Genomic DNA, 18287 nt, shown 5'->3' with positions numbered 1-18287 from the left:
AATAATTGAAGAAATAAGTATCTCAATGTTTTTTTTTTTTTTTTTTAACATTAGAAGTTCTTCATCTTTATTTCTGTTACCATCTTTTTTAGTATTTCTTTTTGTAATTTTTCTTTCTTAAACAAGTCTAAATTCCTGGCTTTTCTTTTTGTGTTTTTATAATGTTTTTTCCCCCCGTTTTCCAACAGACAGGCCACACGTCAGAGCTCCCGGACGCGAGGCTTGTGGAGTCCTGAAGAACCGGCTCCTCCTCAGCTCCTCCTCAGGTCCTCCTCAGCTCCCGCCACTACGTCCGTCTGTCTGTCAGTCCATCTGTCTGCCCCTATCCGCTGCTGCCTCCTGCACAGCGCTGTCAGTCAGGGTGAGAGGGGTGGGGTTGGGTGCTGGCCTCCTCCTCTCAGCGCTGAGGGGCGGAGGGTAAGGAGCTCAATCGTCGCTGTCCGACAGGGTCTCGTACTGCTCCGACAGCAGGGGCTCACGCTCCCACACCCCCGCCCGGGGCGCGGAGCCGCCCTGCTGGGCAGGGAGGGAAGGGGAGGCGCAGGGCATGGAGGGCGGGGTGCTGCTCAGCATGCGCATGGTCAGCGGGTTGTAGGGAACTGCATGGAGCCTGGAGACGGAGGAGAGGCAGGCCGTTAGTCAACTCCTCAAAACCCGTGCCACGCTCTACCGCAGCTGGCTTAATAAAGCTTCATAAACTTAATAAAGCACTAATAACTAATGAAGCAGAAAACACAGGATAATCGTTAAGGTGACCGGCACCGGGCCAAGTATGACACTGCTGCTGATTTAATGTCATTTCAGCCACAACGGGACAAACTGACATTTTTATTCTTATTTTACTTTATTTATCCCTCATTTTACCAGAAGAGTCCCATCATGGCTAATCTCTTAATCAGTAGATTAAGGTCCCATATTACATACATTATAAAGGAGCTGAAGGTGTTATAAAATCACCTGCAGGGGTGAGAGGCAGCACTGACCCACCTCAACATTTCACAAAAGTTACTCTTTTTCAGGTTTTATTTGAAAATAATTCTTTATTCAGACAGGGGCGAAAGCAGAGAGTGTTTTGGGGGGGGAACTCTAAAACTGCCGGCACAACAAATGCGGAGCAGTGACTGGCCTTAAAAGTTCCCAAAAAGTTTTTATTACATTTTTAACATCTTTGCATCCTCAAATGAGGACATTTAATTTCGGAATCCCCGAGCTCTATACAGTATTTTTTTTAACATGAAAATTAAATAAGACATAAATCCGATATACGACACAAATACAAATAACTGTGGGTTTGTTCATTACCTCAGTCATTTTGTTTATATGAATCAGTGATGTAGTGCTGATAAAGCATTCTTGGACTGAGCAGGCAGTGTAGCATCGGGGACGTGGCGGCCATCTTTTCTCTCACCTGCACGCATGTACTCGCTGGCGACCGCCATCCGCTCCCGCTCTCTGTGCTCCCTCTCTCGCTCCCTCTCCCTGTGCTCCCTCTCTCGCTCCTTCTCCCTCTCCACACTGGCCGCAGCAAGGTGTCCGGGGTGGCCTGCAAAAAAACACACACGGGACACACATTTACGCACAGGGCCGGAAGGTCCCGTGAATGGCGCGTTCAGGGGGCAATGGCGGGGGACTGTCCCGGTTCTGCCTCAGGTCCGGGGGGCATGGGGCCAGGAACAGGGATACAGAGACTCTAGGTTTTGCAGACCTCTACCATCCAGGAGGCATTTGAGGTCTCACGGCCAATTTGCCAGGAGCCAGCGGACTTGTTTCTCCCGGGACATTTTTTTTGTTCCAGGCCACCGCTGACATGTAAACACATTGAACACAATCCGTTTTTCCCCGCCATTCCAAACCATCAATCAGGGTGACTTTTTTTTGTTGTTGCCCTTGTCTTCTTCTGTGGTGTGGGGGTTAATGTGTTAACATGTGCCTGGGCCTGCGATGCTGCAGTGGTTTATGGGCTTGTGGGGGTTTCTCACCTGGAGATATGGAAGCTGGGTGGAAAGCCCTAGGAGGGGAAGGGGGCTGAGCTCCGGGGATGTAGGTGATGCGGTCCATAGGGGGGGTAACAGGAGAGCGGGCATATGCGGCTGTCACACCATACTGTCAAGTTTGCAATTCATTTGTTTTGAAAGAAAGAAGAAAAAAAAGGATCTGATATGACAATATCCTTTCTAGGTCACTGGTTTCATGACTTTCAAATTTGATTATAAACTGTCATTATAAATTGAGAATATACAATCTGTATAAGTGCTATGAATTGTGTTTTAGTCAGGCTGCACACTCAAAGGTAATAGCCTTCCCTACACACTGTCAATTAAGCACTGAAGCACATGTAATGTAATAGGGCAAAGCTGCCACGCTACATTTTAAATAATGACATACTGCCCAACTGCTAACAATGCAGTCATTTCTACAACTACAGTATAATATCAAGCAATATCCAAATCGAATTATAGCTTTTAAATAGAAGCATTTTTAAGTATTTGAAACAATGTTACATACAATAAAGCATTTAACAATGCCAACCACATGAATACATGAGGAACGTATTGTAGAGAATGGAGAAATAGTTAGGCTATACGGTATTATATTTTCCACATTCTAATGTTGAAATCGTATTTACCAAATTCTCAGACGTACGGCCTCCTCCTTGTGGCTATTTCGTGGCATTGCCAATCAATGTTTTCATTTGAAGTTTATGTTCGTATAGACCTACTCATACAGTAAACAGAGCGGTTGTGCTAATTGATTCCAACATTGCAATTTATGGCTTCATTAATCATAATCAAAAATCGTATGCAACATGAACTCACAATACAGTAATATTTCTGCCATTTGTAGCAACAGAATTTGATAAGAACCAAGCACATGACCTTAGAAACGGGAAAAAAAAACCAGCCGGTCACTGAGCTGAAAAGAAAGCGCTTTTGATTTTAAAATCTAAAATTCTAATCTATTTGGAAGGGAATGGAGTCCAATCATGTTTCAAATAGAATTATTGAGTCACAATTATTTTCTTAACCTAAAACGCTCAAAAAGAGCAGTCTCACCTGCACTCATCGACTTGAAAGACAAAGTGAAACAGTAAACTTTGTAGTAGGAGGCCGTCAAATGTAACCGTACTACGAGTAGTACCGATTGTGCTCTCATTTCAATGGGGAGATGCAAAATGCAGGTTATTCCCTGTCTCTTTGCAACTTAGCAGCTCTGATATGGCACCTGTAGTCTGCCGGCTGTGTAGGATATGCAAACCTTCAGTGCAAAGGCTGCTGCCAAGCAGTGTGGACAGTATTTGTGTCAGTAGGGACACGTAGAAATCCCAATGCCACTTGTTCACAAGAACACCGTGCTGTAAAAACATTCTGCCTTTGGCTCATTCTTACTGCATTCGTTAGTTTCCTAATCAGCCAAAAAAACAAATAAAAAACACCTCAACTGGAAGATCCCCGAAAGAATGAAACGCGCAATTCACGTGAATGAAATTCTCTATATTATACTGAAGGATAATGTAACGTTAATGTTGTGGTTGATGGTCGTTCTCACTCACTTTGTGATGTCTCTGGATAAACCTTCCTTATGTCTTTTAAAAGTTGTTCGGCGACAGCTGGCAAATATGAAGACATCTTTGTCACTGTGGAAACGGAGTTCCCTAAATCAAGAGGACGCCTGCTAGTGCTAGCTAAAGTTCGGTTAGCTACATAATCACGGCACTAATTCATCCATCCAAGCAAACAAATATCGCTAGCTAGCTAACCTAATATAGCTACCGCCAATTAGCGTTACTGTTTTGACTTGTATGCATCGTAACATCGCATTATTATTATCTGGCTCCTATCTAATGCGCATTATCTGAACATTTTATTGTATGCTTATCTATAATTCTCTCTAGCGAATACTAAACTATTCCAACCAAAATAAAATCAAACAAACCCACAACTTGATTAACGTCAGCTCGCTAAGTTTGCTATATGTTTTTTTTAAATTTATTTATTCATTTTAATTTTTTTATTGGAAATAATGCAATACAACACATATAACCATAACAGCATATAAGAAAATAAATAAATAAATAAATAAAAACAAATAAGAAAAATATATAACAGACTTGTGGATTTAACATTCATGTAACAAATAGAGTGGCACAGGCTTGACAAGTTTTTACAGCTTTGGGGTGATTAGATTTTTTCAGTGTATTTAAATAAGAATCTAAATTTATTTTAAAGACTAAAAAATTTGGCTTCTGATCAGAAAACTTGCTGGTGTGGATGTAATGTTTACTTAATAAGAGAAGGATGACAATATACAATGCATTGTTATCCAAAATTTCCAAAGTAGAAACACCAAATAATATGTGTCTTAACTCCAGGTTAATAGGAGTACATAGCTAGATGTCTAGCAAACGATAAGTCCGTCATGTATTTGCGTCAAACTTTATTGAATCTTTCGCGCGCGCTATCAGCAACGCGCAAAACGTCACGAATAGGATTATCGTAGTTGCAGTTTTTATTGAAACCAGCGAAACAAGTAACTACAACTTAAACATCCAAGCGAAGTGTCGAAATTTTGAGTTCTGATCATATAATGTAATTATAGCTGTATATGCGCATATATGGCAACACTTTCTTTTAGAGTCCATTACCCTGGATTTCCCCATAATTACTTAAGCTTCAAGTCATTGGTGATTAGCAAAGCCCTATAGGCTATGCATACCAAAGAGGAAGAGATTTTACCTTTGAATATGTATTACCTATCCATCTAGATAACTTTGCTAAGATGTGACAGTTTTTTAGATGCACTTCAATCTGATGAATTGTAACATTCCTTTTCTGGTAATCAATGCGCTGACAATTTACAAAACTGAACAGCAACGTCACTTTCCAAATATAATGCTACAGTTACACACAAACATCAACAGAGCTCTATAATATTTATATTATTTTCTTATCTTAAATTGGCTTACAGTTGATCAAATACTGTCAAATATCCCAACTGCTTCAGATTTGTAACTTGTAACTTGCTTAACCCCTTAACCCCACATTGCTCCAAGAGGACTGTCCCCTGCTTAGTCTAATCAACTGTAAGTTGCTTTGGATAGAAAATATCAGCCAAATAATAACTGTTTTATTTATTAATGGACAGCAATACACTACCAAGCAGCCTGGCCCATGCACCACTTAGGATGCTGGGACTATTCTGACAGTGGACATCGGAAATCATACAAAAGACTGGATCAGAGAGCCAATCAGCTTAGATAAAGTATGTGGTCCAATTTATTATAGTACTTGACTTACCTTTATTGTTAATTTACAAAGAAACATATATGGAAAACCTAACACAATTAACACACAATGCTGTGGTTAGTTAACAGTTGAAATATTTCACACATTTCTATAAATGCACTACCACAAAGTGAATACGATTAAAACTTCAGCCTCTTCTAAAATTCAGCTGTGCTGGCTTAAATTGATGACATTTCTTGTCCATTGTCTGAATAAGAGAAAAAGAGGGAAGAAAAATAAAAACACTGGAAACCATAGCAACTTTTCCTGTTTTCTGGAACTGCTTGTGTGGCAACATTCAGTTTACTGGGAATGTTGGCCTGTGAGATAAAAAATAAAACCTGAGAGCTCAACTGTAAAACAATGACATATTAGCAGGAATGTGTTCTGTAGAATTAAACTCAGAGGAAGTGTTTGGGAGAATACAACAGATTTTGTGAGGCCCATCAAATAAAAGAGGACACAGCTAGATACCTACACTACTGGTCAAAAGTTTGGGGTCACTTTCTCTTTTTCTGCTTTTATTTTTTATTTTCTCTGTTTGTAATGAAACAATTCATATGTGTTCAAAGTGCAGACTCAGAGCTTTTCTAAAAAGGGTAGTTTTTCTACATGGTTTTCTACATGGTAATTTAAAACACTTTTTATATGTTGTCCCCCATTTCAATGTTTGAGACAAATTAACATAATGTCAAATTAAAGTTTTTTTCGCTCCCAATTATATCCTATCTAATACAATTAATGTTAGTTGGGGGATACACCGCCCACACCCAGTGCCGATCTGGCGATCCGAGAACAACACGCCTTCTTCTTCATTTCATGCTTGTGACCGTGATTCCGAGGCGCTGTGGTGTGCGGCTATCCGCTAACCCTGCCAAGTCCCTCCCTCTGGAGCAGCGAGCACGAGAGCCAGCCAAACTTGGCTTTGTTTCGCAGGACCAGGAATCGAACCACGGTCCTCGGTGTGCCACTGCAACAAACTGCAACTGCAACTCCGCTGCATCCTGTTTTTAGCCTGTTGCGCCACCACGGCTCCCCAAAAGAGTCATGTTTTGTATTTGGTTGCATATCCTTTGAATGCCATACCTTCCTGATATCTGTGACCCATCAACATTATCAAAGTCTGGATATCTTATTTTCAGGTTGTCCTACAAGCAATACTAACACTCGTTGCATTTGAATGGATCTCAGTGAGAATTGGGGGGCTGGGACTAGATTCAGCTGTACATTATGCTGATAGAGTATGGAACACATTTGTTGGATAAATGGCTTCAAGTCATCGAGGGTCCAACGAACCATCATGCTGCTACCAGATATGCAGTAGATACAATAAGAATACAGTACATTAATACTATAAGGTACATATTTGCGTAGAATCAAAGCACTGAGAACAGAGAATGCCGGATATCCCTTTTTTAAAATAAACAAAAGACAGTAAATGGAAAAAAAAGATCCTACCTTGATTGTAGCTAATCTTGCCGTAAAAATCGTTATTTACCCAATCTAAAAAGGATGGAGGAATTGAAATTTCAGTGCTTCTTTCAATTTGTATTTTGATAAGTTTATTTTAAATGACTGTTTCAAAGGTTGAGTTCAATTGGGCTACCCTTTCCATGCTTATATTAATTATTTCACATAATTTTAAGAAAAGGCATACAATGTCTGGAAATTTCCTTTTCTAATTAAATGGCAATGTGTTTATAATAATAAAGCAATAAAGGATGGGGTTGTCTTGAACATTGTTCTCTGTGATAAGAGTGTAACGTGGTCAGCCACAATTCTTACCAATAGTGGAATTTCCAGATCTGCGGCAGAAGTTATGCAGGAGATAAAAATTATTAACATATCTCAGGATATGGAAGTTAGAATCTTGTTCTGTTAATTATTACTTCAAAAGAAAAACTATACTGTATATAACTCAGACTGAATCTGGACCAGGGAGAATAGCAGACTTGGGTGAGACATGTAATTGTTTTGTATTTTCTGGCTCAACTGATCTTGCCAAGTGTAATTGAGCCAACCAAGAGGACCGGAAGGTGGCGTATTTAATAGGTTCCAAGACACCAGATAAGCTCAGTAAATTGTAGAAAAGTAGTGAATCCAAAACAATTACGCATTTGACCGAGGTCTGGAGAATAGCATCAGACAAAATACATTTGAATAAATTACCTTGTTCGCTGCACCTTAACACCTGTGAGGAAGAAAAAGTGTGCTTTTTGTTTACATTTATTTATATTTTTTATTTATTTATATATGCCACAATATAAATGGAAATGTGTTGGTTAACAGATACAATGCAAGCACACACCACCACCACAAAAAAAAAAGAGGTTTGTGTGTACTAGTGGAAGAAGAGGGTCCTCACATCTGTGCCATACACAGCAAGCGCAACCAAGGATCAATAATATGAAGACAGCCCCACCGGCAGCTGTGTAGTACCAGTAGTTCACCACCAGACCCATCCACGTATCGCCTGCGAAAAGGGAAGCTCAGGAAAGCATGTTACTGGAAAAACCCTCAGTACCTGCAGCCTCTCGACACAAAGACAATCTGTACGAACTGACAATGGCCATAGCATCAAAAGCACTTCACATCTGCCACCTGTGTTTCAATACACTTAACTGCAAACCAACTCATTTCGGGGAAACCCAACAAAAGTACCACAAGCATTTCAATGCAATGCAATGCAATGCAATGCAAGTTTTGTGTCTAGAGTTTCGAGTCTGACTGTACTGCTCTTTTAGTCAAGGGACAATTAAGAGTTCAAGTTCAATTATTAAAAAATGCTGAGCATTTATGACAACTGACCATGGTCATTTTAGATCAAACTACAATTAATACATTTATGGGGTTTTGCGTTTCTAAAATAATTATGACAATACTTCACAATTTTTAATCAGAAACCCTCTCATAGAGAAACGTTAAAGGTGTAGGCACAATCTTGCACTGGGTATAATTCCCATGCCAGGGACAAGTTTTTTCCATCATTTAATACTTTTTAGTTCACAGATCTGTCTCCCTGTTTAATACTTTAAGGGCTATGATCAGAAATATGCACTTAGAATGTTCTTCCAATGTGATGAAAATATCACTAACCAGCAGTATCCAAACTTTTCTGGAAAGGGCCGGAGTGGGTGCAGGTTTTTGTTTTAGCTCAGCATTAAAACACCAGACTCTTATAAAGAGTCTTCGCTTGAGTTTGGTTAATTATTTGAATTGGGTGTCCTAAAACAAAAGCCTGCACCCACACTACCCCTCATCTGAACTGAACATTATATTGGTCACGAACAATCACTACTGTTAACTGATTGCAAAAGATTCCAAAATAAACTATTCTTCAAAGAGATAGAAAGCTTTGAAAAAGTGAGCACCTGGTGGCAGTGCTACCTGTAATGGACCGGAGGACTGCACTTTTACCTGGGGGGGCTTTTTGCAGACTGAGCTGTACCTCTTCACAGCCCATGCTACCGTTCTGCCCGTCAAACAGCTCACAGCAGTACAAGCCCTGGTCAGATTCCTGGACCAGTTTGATAAAGATGGAGAAGTTGCCTTTCTGTGGAGATTTGATAATGTTCACTCTGTGTTCCTTATGATTCCAAAATTGGACTTGTCCCGACGTGTTGAGCTCCACCAAATTTGTTTGGCCATGAGTCCACACAGCAGCCAACATACTCTGGGCCTTTTGGAGCAGGCTGACATTGAAAACGCATGGCAGAAGGACATCACTGTTGAGTGCAACAGTCAGATTAAGCTTTCTTGGCTCACAGGGTTTTAGGCAGTGGCTCTGTCCTGAACAAAAAAAGGAATGATGTGATGAACTCAGTAACACTGTATGAAATCATTTAAAATTTCAGGAAATATACAATAAAATAAATAAAGGTTCCTGCATCTGCATAATCAGTCATACACAGAATTTGGAACTAACCAGGAAATACTTTGAACACTATCTAGTTTTCTTAACTCTAAGTAACTATTACTTTTAAAATGAGCTAAATTCGCAAGTGTAAGGACAACAACCCAACAACCCAACAATTAACAAGGTAAAAATTAGTATAGCATATATAACATACATACCTATATATATATATACTTATAAAGAATGCACACTAAAAGTACAGTGCAGATTCATTTTCATGTGACTTCAAATTTCCTAGGTAACAATGACGTTTACATTGATAATGCTCATTTTAAATTCAGTCAGTCACACACTGAATATATTCAGGCTTACTCGTGCTTTAGCAGGTAAATGTTTCCAAATAATGGTTTAGACCCGTTTTATTAAGCACTGCTCTGTTCAAAGGACGCCGCCCCCCCCATAAATAAAACACCAAAACCAACAAAAAAACCCCCCAAAAAACACTTACCCATCACAGGAATCAAACCATGGCACAAAAACATCCACAAAGACCAATATTTATTGTACAGCATTACTGGTCATTGATAGCAGTTCACAAGAAAGACCAGTGATACAGTGGAAGAGCAAATTGAGGAGGTGGTGAAAGAGGGTTGGACTTATATGTCAAGTGTCATGACTGAGATTAACACACTGCTCAGTTGCTGCGGGTTCCACCACACATCCTGCTTTGAGAAAGTATTTAAGTGGCATACAATTCAGACTCTACAGAGACACACATTGTTAAGTCCTGACACTGGTTACATATTATTTGTACCACCAACTGCATTGACCAATGAAACATGGCTTGCTTCGTATAGTGGTGCACAGCATATCAACTTAGTTGAATGCTGTAGTAAAAATCGATCACCACCATGAAGTTCGACCAGGCTGCATTTTGAGTAGACCGCTCAAGCTTTAGTCACTGACCACAATATCCTGTTCACGGTAAGAGTATAAAAAGCACTTGGACTCCTGCAAAGCAGACTGCAAAAACTGACAAGAACTGAGATGCACAGAAGGGGCTAAAGGAAAGAAAATGAACCTGACATTTCAAGAGGTGGAGAACCAATCCACTTTATTGATTGGTCTGAACTTTCGTAATTGACGACTTAAGAGACATTGTGCGATACAAACATTGCATTTCAACAACATGAGATGCATGGGTTTTCAAGCCTCAAATTTTAAACAGACAAAAAAAAAAGTTATCACTGAAAAAACTGGACTGACGCACAGACAATTTGTTTTCATTTCTGTTTTAAGATTCAAGTTTTGTAAATGTTTTTTTTCTGTTGTTATAGTTGTAAACACTCGACATCCCATTTAAAAAAAACAACAAAAAAAACATTGATCTTGAAAATGGCAAAAATAAAATGGTGTGAATCTGGGAGTTTAAAAATCACCAAAAATCTAAAACAATTACCAAGTTCAGAGGAAACTCCTTTGTTACTGCACAAAGCAAGGCCAAAAGCAAATGTTACAAAGAAATTATTTCATGTTTTACACATCCTTCAACATAATGTTATCATTGCTGGCCTTCTTACAAATGCAATGTGAATGTACAATTCTGATGTTAAAGTTGTGGTTTAATGGCGGTGAGAGAAAAGGTCATGGAAGTCCATGTAATGGCCGCTATGGCAAAGCTGCATCTCCACTACACTTGACTGTACCGTATGCAAAGTGAAAACTGCAGATTATTTATGTTACTGTAGGAACCAGTAACAAGCTGAAACGCCAGACAAGCAGAATGTTGATTAAAAAATCCGCTATTTGCGTGAGCTCAAATCATTTATAAAACAGGTAGTATGATTTCTTTTTTATATTCTGTTAAAAGTTACAATGCAGAGGCTTCCGGTGACGTCATGATAGTGGCAGACGTGTAGTCAACTCGCTCGTGGAGAATCCCTCTTTAAACCAGCCATATATGATATAAATTTCAAGGCAAACGTTATTATTCAAGCTCTAAAAACTAAGTGAACAGAATGAATAAGCGACAGAAAGGAATTGAGGGTGGAGTGAAGGGAAAGAACGACGAACAACAAGCTAGTCACGTCTCCACCCAAGATGGTGCGGACAAGAGAGAATCGCTAATTCTCTCTGAGCTTCGTGAATTGAGAAAGGAACACAAAGAGGGGGTAGAAGATATCAAACAGAGGCTAGTGGGAGTGGAGGATAATCTGAAAAACCTACCTGCTCGCACTGAAAAGCTAGAGAGGAGATCAAACGAAATGGAGGGCAGAGTAAGCTCAACTGAAGATGGAGGCTTGCGCTATGAGAGGGCGATAAAGTTCCTGCTACACAGAGAGGCTAAGCTAGCGGAGAAATGTGTGGATTTGGAGAACAGGGCGAGGCGGAAGAATATGCGGATATATGGAGTTCCAGAAGGAAAGGAAAAGGATGACATGATTCGGTTTGTGACTGAACTCTTAAACGACTCCCTGAAACTGCCGGGTGACGTAACGATCCGTATTGAGAGAGCACACAGGTCCCTCGCAGACAGACCGAGAGAAAAGCAAGCCCCGCCTCGCTCGATCATAGTCAGATTTCTAGATTACTACACAAAGGATGTGGTTCTGCAACAGGCCTGGAAACAGCGCGAGGTGACACACGAGGGAGCCAGAGTGTTCTTTGACCATGACTATTCTCCGGAGATCCAGCAACAGAGGGTGGAGGTACGCCAAGTCATTAAACAGCTGCGGGCGAAACAGATCAGAGCCAGGTCCCCATTTCCAGCCCAGATCAAGATCTTCCTGGAGTCCGGAGTCAAAGCTTTCAAGACCCTAGCTGAGGCGGCGCCCACACTGGAGAAGTTGGGGATCTCCACCAGAACGGACACCAGGGAGAGGTTGAGGAGAGAGTTGCTACAGGATCAGTGGTCGAATGTGGGTGGAGGAGCCGGTGAAAGGGGACAGAGCGGACTGTCGACACTGTCAGAGAAAGATCTCCGTGCTTTCCTCGGCAACAAAGGAGAGGGACTGTAGAAAGGTCTGAATCCGAAACTAAAAGTGAGCTTGATTAAATATGATGACATAACGTTATGGTCAACATTGATCAGATATGGAAATATCATAGATATAACCTATATTTTTCAGTTAGTCACCTCAAGAAAGTTAGTTATGCCATGTGATGCAATGTATAATTGGGCTGGCGCAGTTATCCTTATTATTTTAATTATAATTTAGGTAGAAGAAGGACAGGAGGGTTCTCTTTAGAGCGGGGGTTACACCTGCCTTTAGATTAAAGGTTAGTTTTCCCTGTGGGGGATTTTGAGCAACTTTAACTAGTTGCAACCACACAAGTGGGCTCATCCAGGAGAGATGTAGTCACATCTCTTCTCCTTTTCACTAGGAGCTGGCACACCTTTGGGTTCGGGGTGTCCAGCGGGGTTCTTTAGATAGGGAGTATCCTTTTATGTTATTTTATTTTACTCTTTCATGTTGGGAAGTTATAGTGTTAGCATATTTGTTCATTATGCAAAAGTTCTTGTACATATGGAGCAGTATTACAGCATTGCAGTTCTACGATTATTTTTTTTAAGGTATGGCAGACATATACAGACTAACCAATATAGGAAACAAAAATGGCACATAAAGCTAATCCCAGAGTTCATAATGTTTGATAATGAATAATTTGAAGATTGTAAGCTATAATGTCCATGGGCTAAACCGTCCAATTAAGAGGAGGAAAATTCTTAGCCAACTTAAAAAACTTGGATGTGGAATAGCAATGATACAAGAAACCCATTTGTTGGAAATTGAACATAAAAAACTCATGAGAGAGTGGGTGGGTCAGGTGTTCAGTGCCTTGTATGGAAAGCGGAGAGGGGTGGCCATTTTAGTCAATAGGAATGTAGTCTTCTCTGCAGAAAAAGTGCTCCAGGACACAATGGGGAGATATGTATGGGTAACCGGCACAATAAGTGGAGAAGAGGTGTCATTATTGAATGTCTATGCCCCACCGGATGATAACCCCTCTTTTTTTAGAGATATTGCAAACTTAATTGCGAGTAATGCCAAAGGCATGATACTAGTAGGTGGAGATTTTAACGCTGTACTGGACGGGAGGCTAGACAGATTACCGATAGAACACAACCGAACAAAAAGATCCAAAATATTGAATAACATACTAGGGGAGCTGGGGTTAGTAGACCCATGGAGATACAGAAATCCAAGGAGGAGGAACTTCAGTTTCTTTTCAAATGCTCATGGGAGTTATTCACGCATAGATATGTTTTGCGTCCCTAAACAATACATGTATCGGGTAGTAGATTGTAATATAGACTCAATAACGATTAGTGACCATGCACCCATAATCCTCACCCTCGATTTGGGAACAGAACGATGTTTTAAATACTGGAGAGCAAATATTTCTTTATTGACCGATCCTTTACTAACGCAAGAAATCAAGAAGTGTATGGAGGAGTACTTTGAGATGAATGATAATGGGGAAGTGACACCATCCATTTTATGGGATGGCGCCAAGGCAGTATTAAGGGGAAAGTGGATTGAAATATCAAGTAGAATAAAAAAGAATAGGTTGAAGAAACAATTAGAGTTAGAGAGTGGAATTAAGGCATTAGAATTAGAGCATAAAATTAATAACAAAGACAAAGAACTTCTGAAAAAATTGAAAGAAAAAAGACAAGAATTAGAGGAGCTTTTGACCTACAAAGCTGAAGGGGCCCTACAATTTTTGCTAGATTAAACCTATCCTCTCTCTCCCAAGAAGAAGCGACAAATATGACAACACCTATAGAAGCACGAGAAGTAGAGGAAGTTATTAGAAAGTTAAAGAATAACAAGTCCCCAGGGACTGATGGGTTACCGGGTGAGTTCTACAACTGTTATAGGGTGGAGCTCTCCCCGATTCTAGCTAAGGTCTATAATTATGCCCTGTTAGAAGGAAATCCCCCTAAGTCATGGGCAGAGGCTATAATCTCCGTCATCCATAAGGATGGGAAAGACCCCACCAAATGTGAAGGGTATAGACCGATAAGTCTTTTATGTAATGACCAAAAGATACTTAGTGCTATTCTAACTAAGAGAATTCAACAGGTTATAACAAAACTGATACATCCTGATCAATCAGGGTTCATACCGGGTAGGCAGGGAGCCAATAACATCAGGCGTGTCCTTAATGTCATGTCATGTGCTAAGAAGAAACATCATACATCTATGTTACTTAGTTTAGATGCACAGAAAGCTTTTGATAGAGTGGACTGGGTCTATCTATACCATACATTAGCCAAAATGGGGTTTCATCCGAAATTTATAGACTGGGTGAAGGTGTTCTATCTAAATCCAAAGTCAAGAGTGAGGGTCAATGGATGTTGCTCTCAGTTCTTCAACTTAAAACGGGGAGTGAGACAGGGTGACAGTTTGAGTCCCTTGCTTTTTGATATATTCTTAGAGCCACTTGCAGAAACCATCAGGCAGAATGACTATATTAAGGGCATAAGAGATGAAAGAGGGGAGGAGCATAAGATTTCGATTTTTGCTGATGATGTCATGTTATATGTTAGTGATCCTATGTCATCAATTCCTCGAATCTTGCAAGTTTTAAATGAGTACGGAGTAATATCTGGCTATAAGGTCAATGACACGAAATCAGAAGCAATGATGTTGTCCGGTAAATGGCCCCCACAATTAGATGATCAGGTTAGGTTTCATTGGTCCAGGGAAGGCTTCAGATACCTAGGTGTTATTATTACCCCCTCCACCTCGAAACTGTATGAGGCTAATTATGAAAAGTTAAAGACGGAGATAAAGGCGGATTTGACTAGATGGGAGATTCTCCCTTTGTCACTACTGGGTAGGATAGAAACTGTCCGAATGAATGTTTTACCAAGATTGCTCTTTTTATTTCAATCTCTGCCGGTTAGAGTTCCTATGGCAGCATTTAAGGCTCTCGATAAATTGATATCAAGATTTATATGGCAAAACAAGAGGCCCAGGGTTAGACTCAAGATCCTGTTATTATCAAAGCAAAGAGGAGGCCCTAATTTGCCCAACATTAAATATTACTACTGGGCAGCACAGCTGAGGACTTTAGTAGCATGGATAACAAATGATGTTGAAACGAGATGGGTTAATATAGAGCGAAATTCGTGCCCCAGTGTCCCCCTGGAAGGGCTGCCATTCCTAAGTCAAGCGAATTGGAAAAAACTAAAAATAGATAATGAATGGATTTAATTTACAATGAAAACCTGGATAGTTATTAGAAAACAATCAAACATTTCGAATTCTATATCTAGAGCGTTGAAAATAGCAGCTATTCCAGATTTTATGCCTAGTAAGATAGATACCGGCTTTAGTAAATGAAAAGATAAAGGGCTAATCATTGTGGATCAGCTTTTTGAGGGGGGGATAATGAGGTCATACGGATATCTTCAGAACAAATTTGGTCTGTCAGGGATGGATTTCTTTAGATTTCTTCAATTGCGGCATTACTTACAGACACATGTGGACTGGGAGCAGATCTGTAGTCCACCATCAGGTATGGATAAGATTTTCATGCTGTCTATGGAGGGAGTGATAAAAAAGAATCTGGTGTCCCACTTTTATGGGTGGTTTCAGGAAAACGAAACGAAACGTAACGTAATACTATGGATATAAAACAGAAATGGGAATTGGAAATGAATATTTGTATCACCGATGAAATGTGGGAAAAGACATGTCTAGATGGTCATAAGCTAACTAATAGTCCTATTTGGAGGGAGTTTGAATGGAAAACTAGAATGAGTGGTGGTGGCAAGATACAGCAACACCTCAGAACTATGCTGGAGAGAATGTGGGATGATAGGAGATCATGCCCATATTTTTTGGGACTGCCCCAATGTGGCTCAATATTGGAAAGACATTCAGGCAGAAATTCAGGCAGGCAAATCATGGGGGTGGAACTCCCTCTAGAGCCAGCAGTCTTTATATTGGGGGAGACGCCCGAGAATATAGTTACAAAAAAACAGAAATATTTACTTGGGGTGTTGTTACTGATTGCAAAGAAGATGATTACAGTGTCATGGAGAAGTGTAAAGCCACCAACTGTCCAACAATGGAGGGGGAAGTTAAAAAGTGTATATATGATGCAGTGGAGGCTGGTGACTTCCAGAATTGAGGAGGCCATTTTTTTCTGCTTGCTCACTTCACTCGCGATGGAATGTTCCCTGTTCTCTTATCTGTCTTTGTGCTGGCCAAAGGCATACTATTTGGAGTGTAAGCTACAGTCAGAAAGTTCTGGCTGATAAAATTCATTGTGCAGAGCTTAGCCTTGTGCCTTCCTGAAGAAATTACATTGCTGTAAGTCTATGAGCCTGCCTGATAATTAAGCTGAGAAATGACATTTGGATGTAATATAAATGCCAAGTGAACATGTGTAAAAGGCAGGAATTTTAATTATGTAGTTAAAAACAATTTTGTTTAGCTTACATTTTTCATTCTTCTACAGCTTCAACATGTAATCACCAATTTAATCAAGTTTAGCATATAAAAAAGATAAGATAACACTTTCTTTATCATATGTAGTTTTATTCAATATATTTAATATAAAATATGTAAAAATATGGTTCCAGTTGGCTTTATCTAACGTTAACGTTATCCACTAGAGGGCAGCACTCTATTCGTATTTAGAGTGAATTTCCTCACAGAGCTGAGTTCAACCCACAAATTTTAGGAAAAAGTTAATGCTCGGCATTGCTGGTGTCAACGTTAGTGCAGGAGACGAACAGTACAAAGAGTTGAGAAAGAGACCCACTTACCCACTGTCGTGTCTAGGAAACGACAGAGTCCAAATCTTCAATTTGTCGAAAAACATCTTCGCGAGGGAAAAGACGACACCAGGCAGCAAGATCTTCAGGAAAATCAGACTTTATTAGCACACGTGCATAAAGCCGGATCAGCTCTCCAGAACTGAACCCCGACTGGCATTTGTACACCCATTTTATACACAGTTACTCCACCTACAACTCCTCCTCAAACCTTATTCTGGCAAATCACCCACACTTTTCTTATCGTAACTCCTCCCAACGCTCCTCCCACAATGTCATTGTGGCAAATTGCCAACGGTCCTTATGCTCTGCCAACTCTGTACAAAGTTCAGGGCATTCTGCCAACTACGTGCCCTCACTTCACCCCGCACCTGCTCTTGGCAAACTACCAGACCTCATAAAGTTCTGGATGCCCTCCCTCTAACACGTCATCCATACACGTCACTCTGCATCTTTAGCTATTATAAGACAAACTAAGCAGCAGTAATCATTGAAAATATACAGACAAACTAAACATTTCATTAATATTCACTTCTAATATACTTTTCTAATATACAGACATACTAAACATTTGATTAATTATTCTCTTCTAAGGGAATAAATGTACGTAGCATTCTTTGCTCTCATTTCAACAGTTTTCACTGTGGTTTCTTGCGTTTTCATAAGCTCAGCTATAATTAATGTTCAAGGTCAAATAGATACACTTCTGGCATAAAACATTGAGAGTCCCGGAGAAATCAGCTGTATAGTCATATCTTGCTCTGCCCATGTCCTTGACAGTTTGGTCTACACAGTTCAAGACGGCCCCCCCCTGCCAGCTGGCTGGGCTCACTGTGTAATCCTAGCACAATTTAGCAGTTAATCAGTTTGAAACTATACAGGGTACATATCATACTTTAATACAGATATATTGATAAACTTTTAGCACACATCGTCGAGAGTTTTAGAGGAACCAGCCTGCTCACTAAGGCGGAGTCTGATTTTGACTTGTGATTGGTTATCATGCTTTTAGGAGAGAGATCTTTCGTTCTGTGAATTTTCCCCTACACCACATCTGAATCACCGCCACCAGAGGAGTTCAACTTACAAAATATCGCCTGCTTCTTGGAATTCACCATTGGGGAGGTGTTCTCCAGCTTAGTAAAGAAGGAGGGCAGGTAGCTAACGCTCCCGGGAGAGCGAGAGTTGTTCCTGAAACCGGAGAAAGGGCACGGCTGAGTCCCGCATGCGTGCTTGGCGTTCCCTCTCGCACGGGCCGGCGCGCCAGAACTACCGACCGCATTACTGACGGACATAACCGATGTGGAATCGCCACCTTAACGTGGTGGAGGGGTTTGTGTGTCCCGGTGAT

The 18287-nt window shown here is 40.4% G+C and overlaps 1 protein-coding gene across 2 annotated transcripts; it reads right to left on the bottom strand.

Annotated features, from left to right (window-relative positions):
• Window positions 1-5033: 5033 nt before the first annotated feature.
• si:dkey-65b12.12 (uncharacterized) lies at window positions 5034-17117 on the bottom strand. 2 transcript variants are annotated; one of them, XM_061248292.1, is made up of 7 exons: window positions 16928-17117; window positions 8700-9071; window positions 7648-7755; window positions 7452-7473; window positions 7068-7087; window positions 6741-6785; window positions 5034-5490 (listed from the first exon to the last, which is right to left on the bottom strand). In XM_061248292.1, exons 2-7 carry the CDS (start codon window positions 8950-8952, stop codon window positions 5462-5464), a joined length of 477 nt encoding a protein of 158 aa, XP_061104276.1. In that variant the 5' UTR covers window positions 8953-9071; window positions 16928-17117; the 3' UTR covers window positions 5034-5461. The 2 variants fall into 2 exon arrangements, with proteins under 2 accessions (XP_061104276.1, XP_061104275.1); XM_061248291.1 differs by lacking the exon at window positions 16928-17117 and adding an exon at window positions 9647-9708.
• Between the last annotated feature and the right edge of the window lie 1170 nt (window positions 17118-18287).

This window comes from Conger conger, chromosome 7 (assembly GCF_963514075.1).
Source record: "Conger conger chromosome 7, fConCon1.1, whole genome shotgun sequence".
Classification (NCBI taxonomy): Eukaryota; Metazoa; Chordata; class Actinopteri; order Anguilliformes; family Congridae; genus Conger; species Conger conger.
Note: the sequence above shows the minus strand (reverse complement) of the source record. Positions and strands in the feature narration are given on the sequence as shown.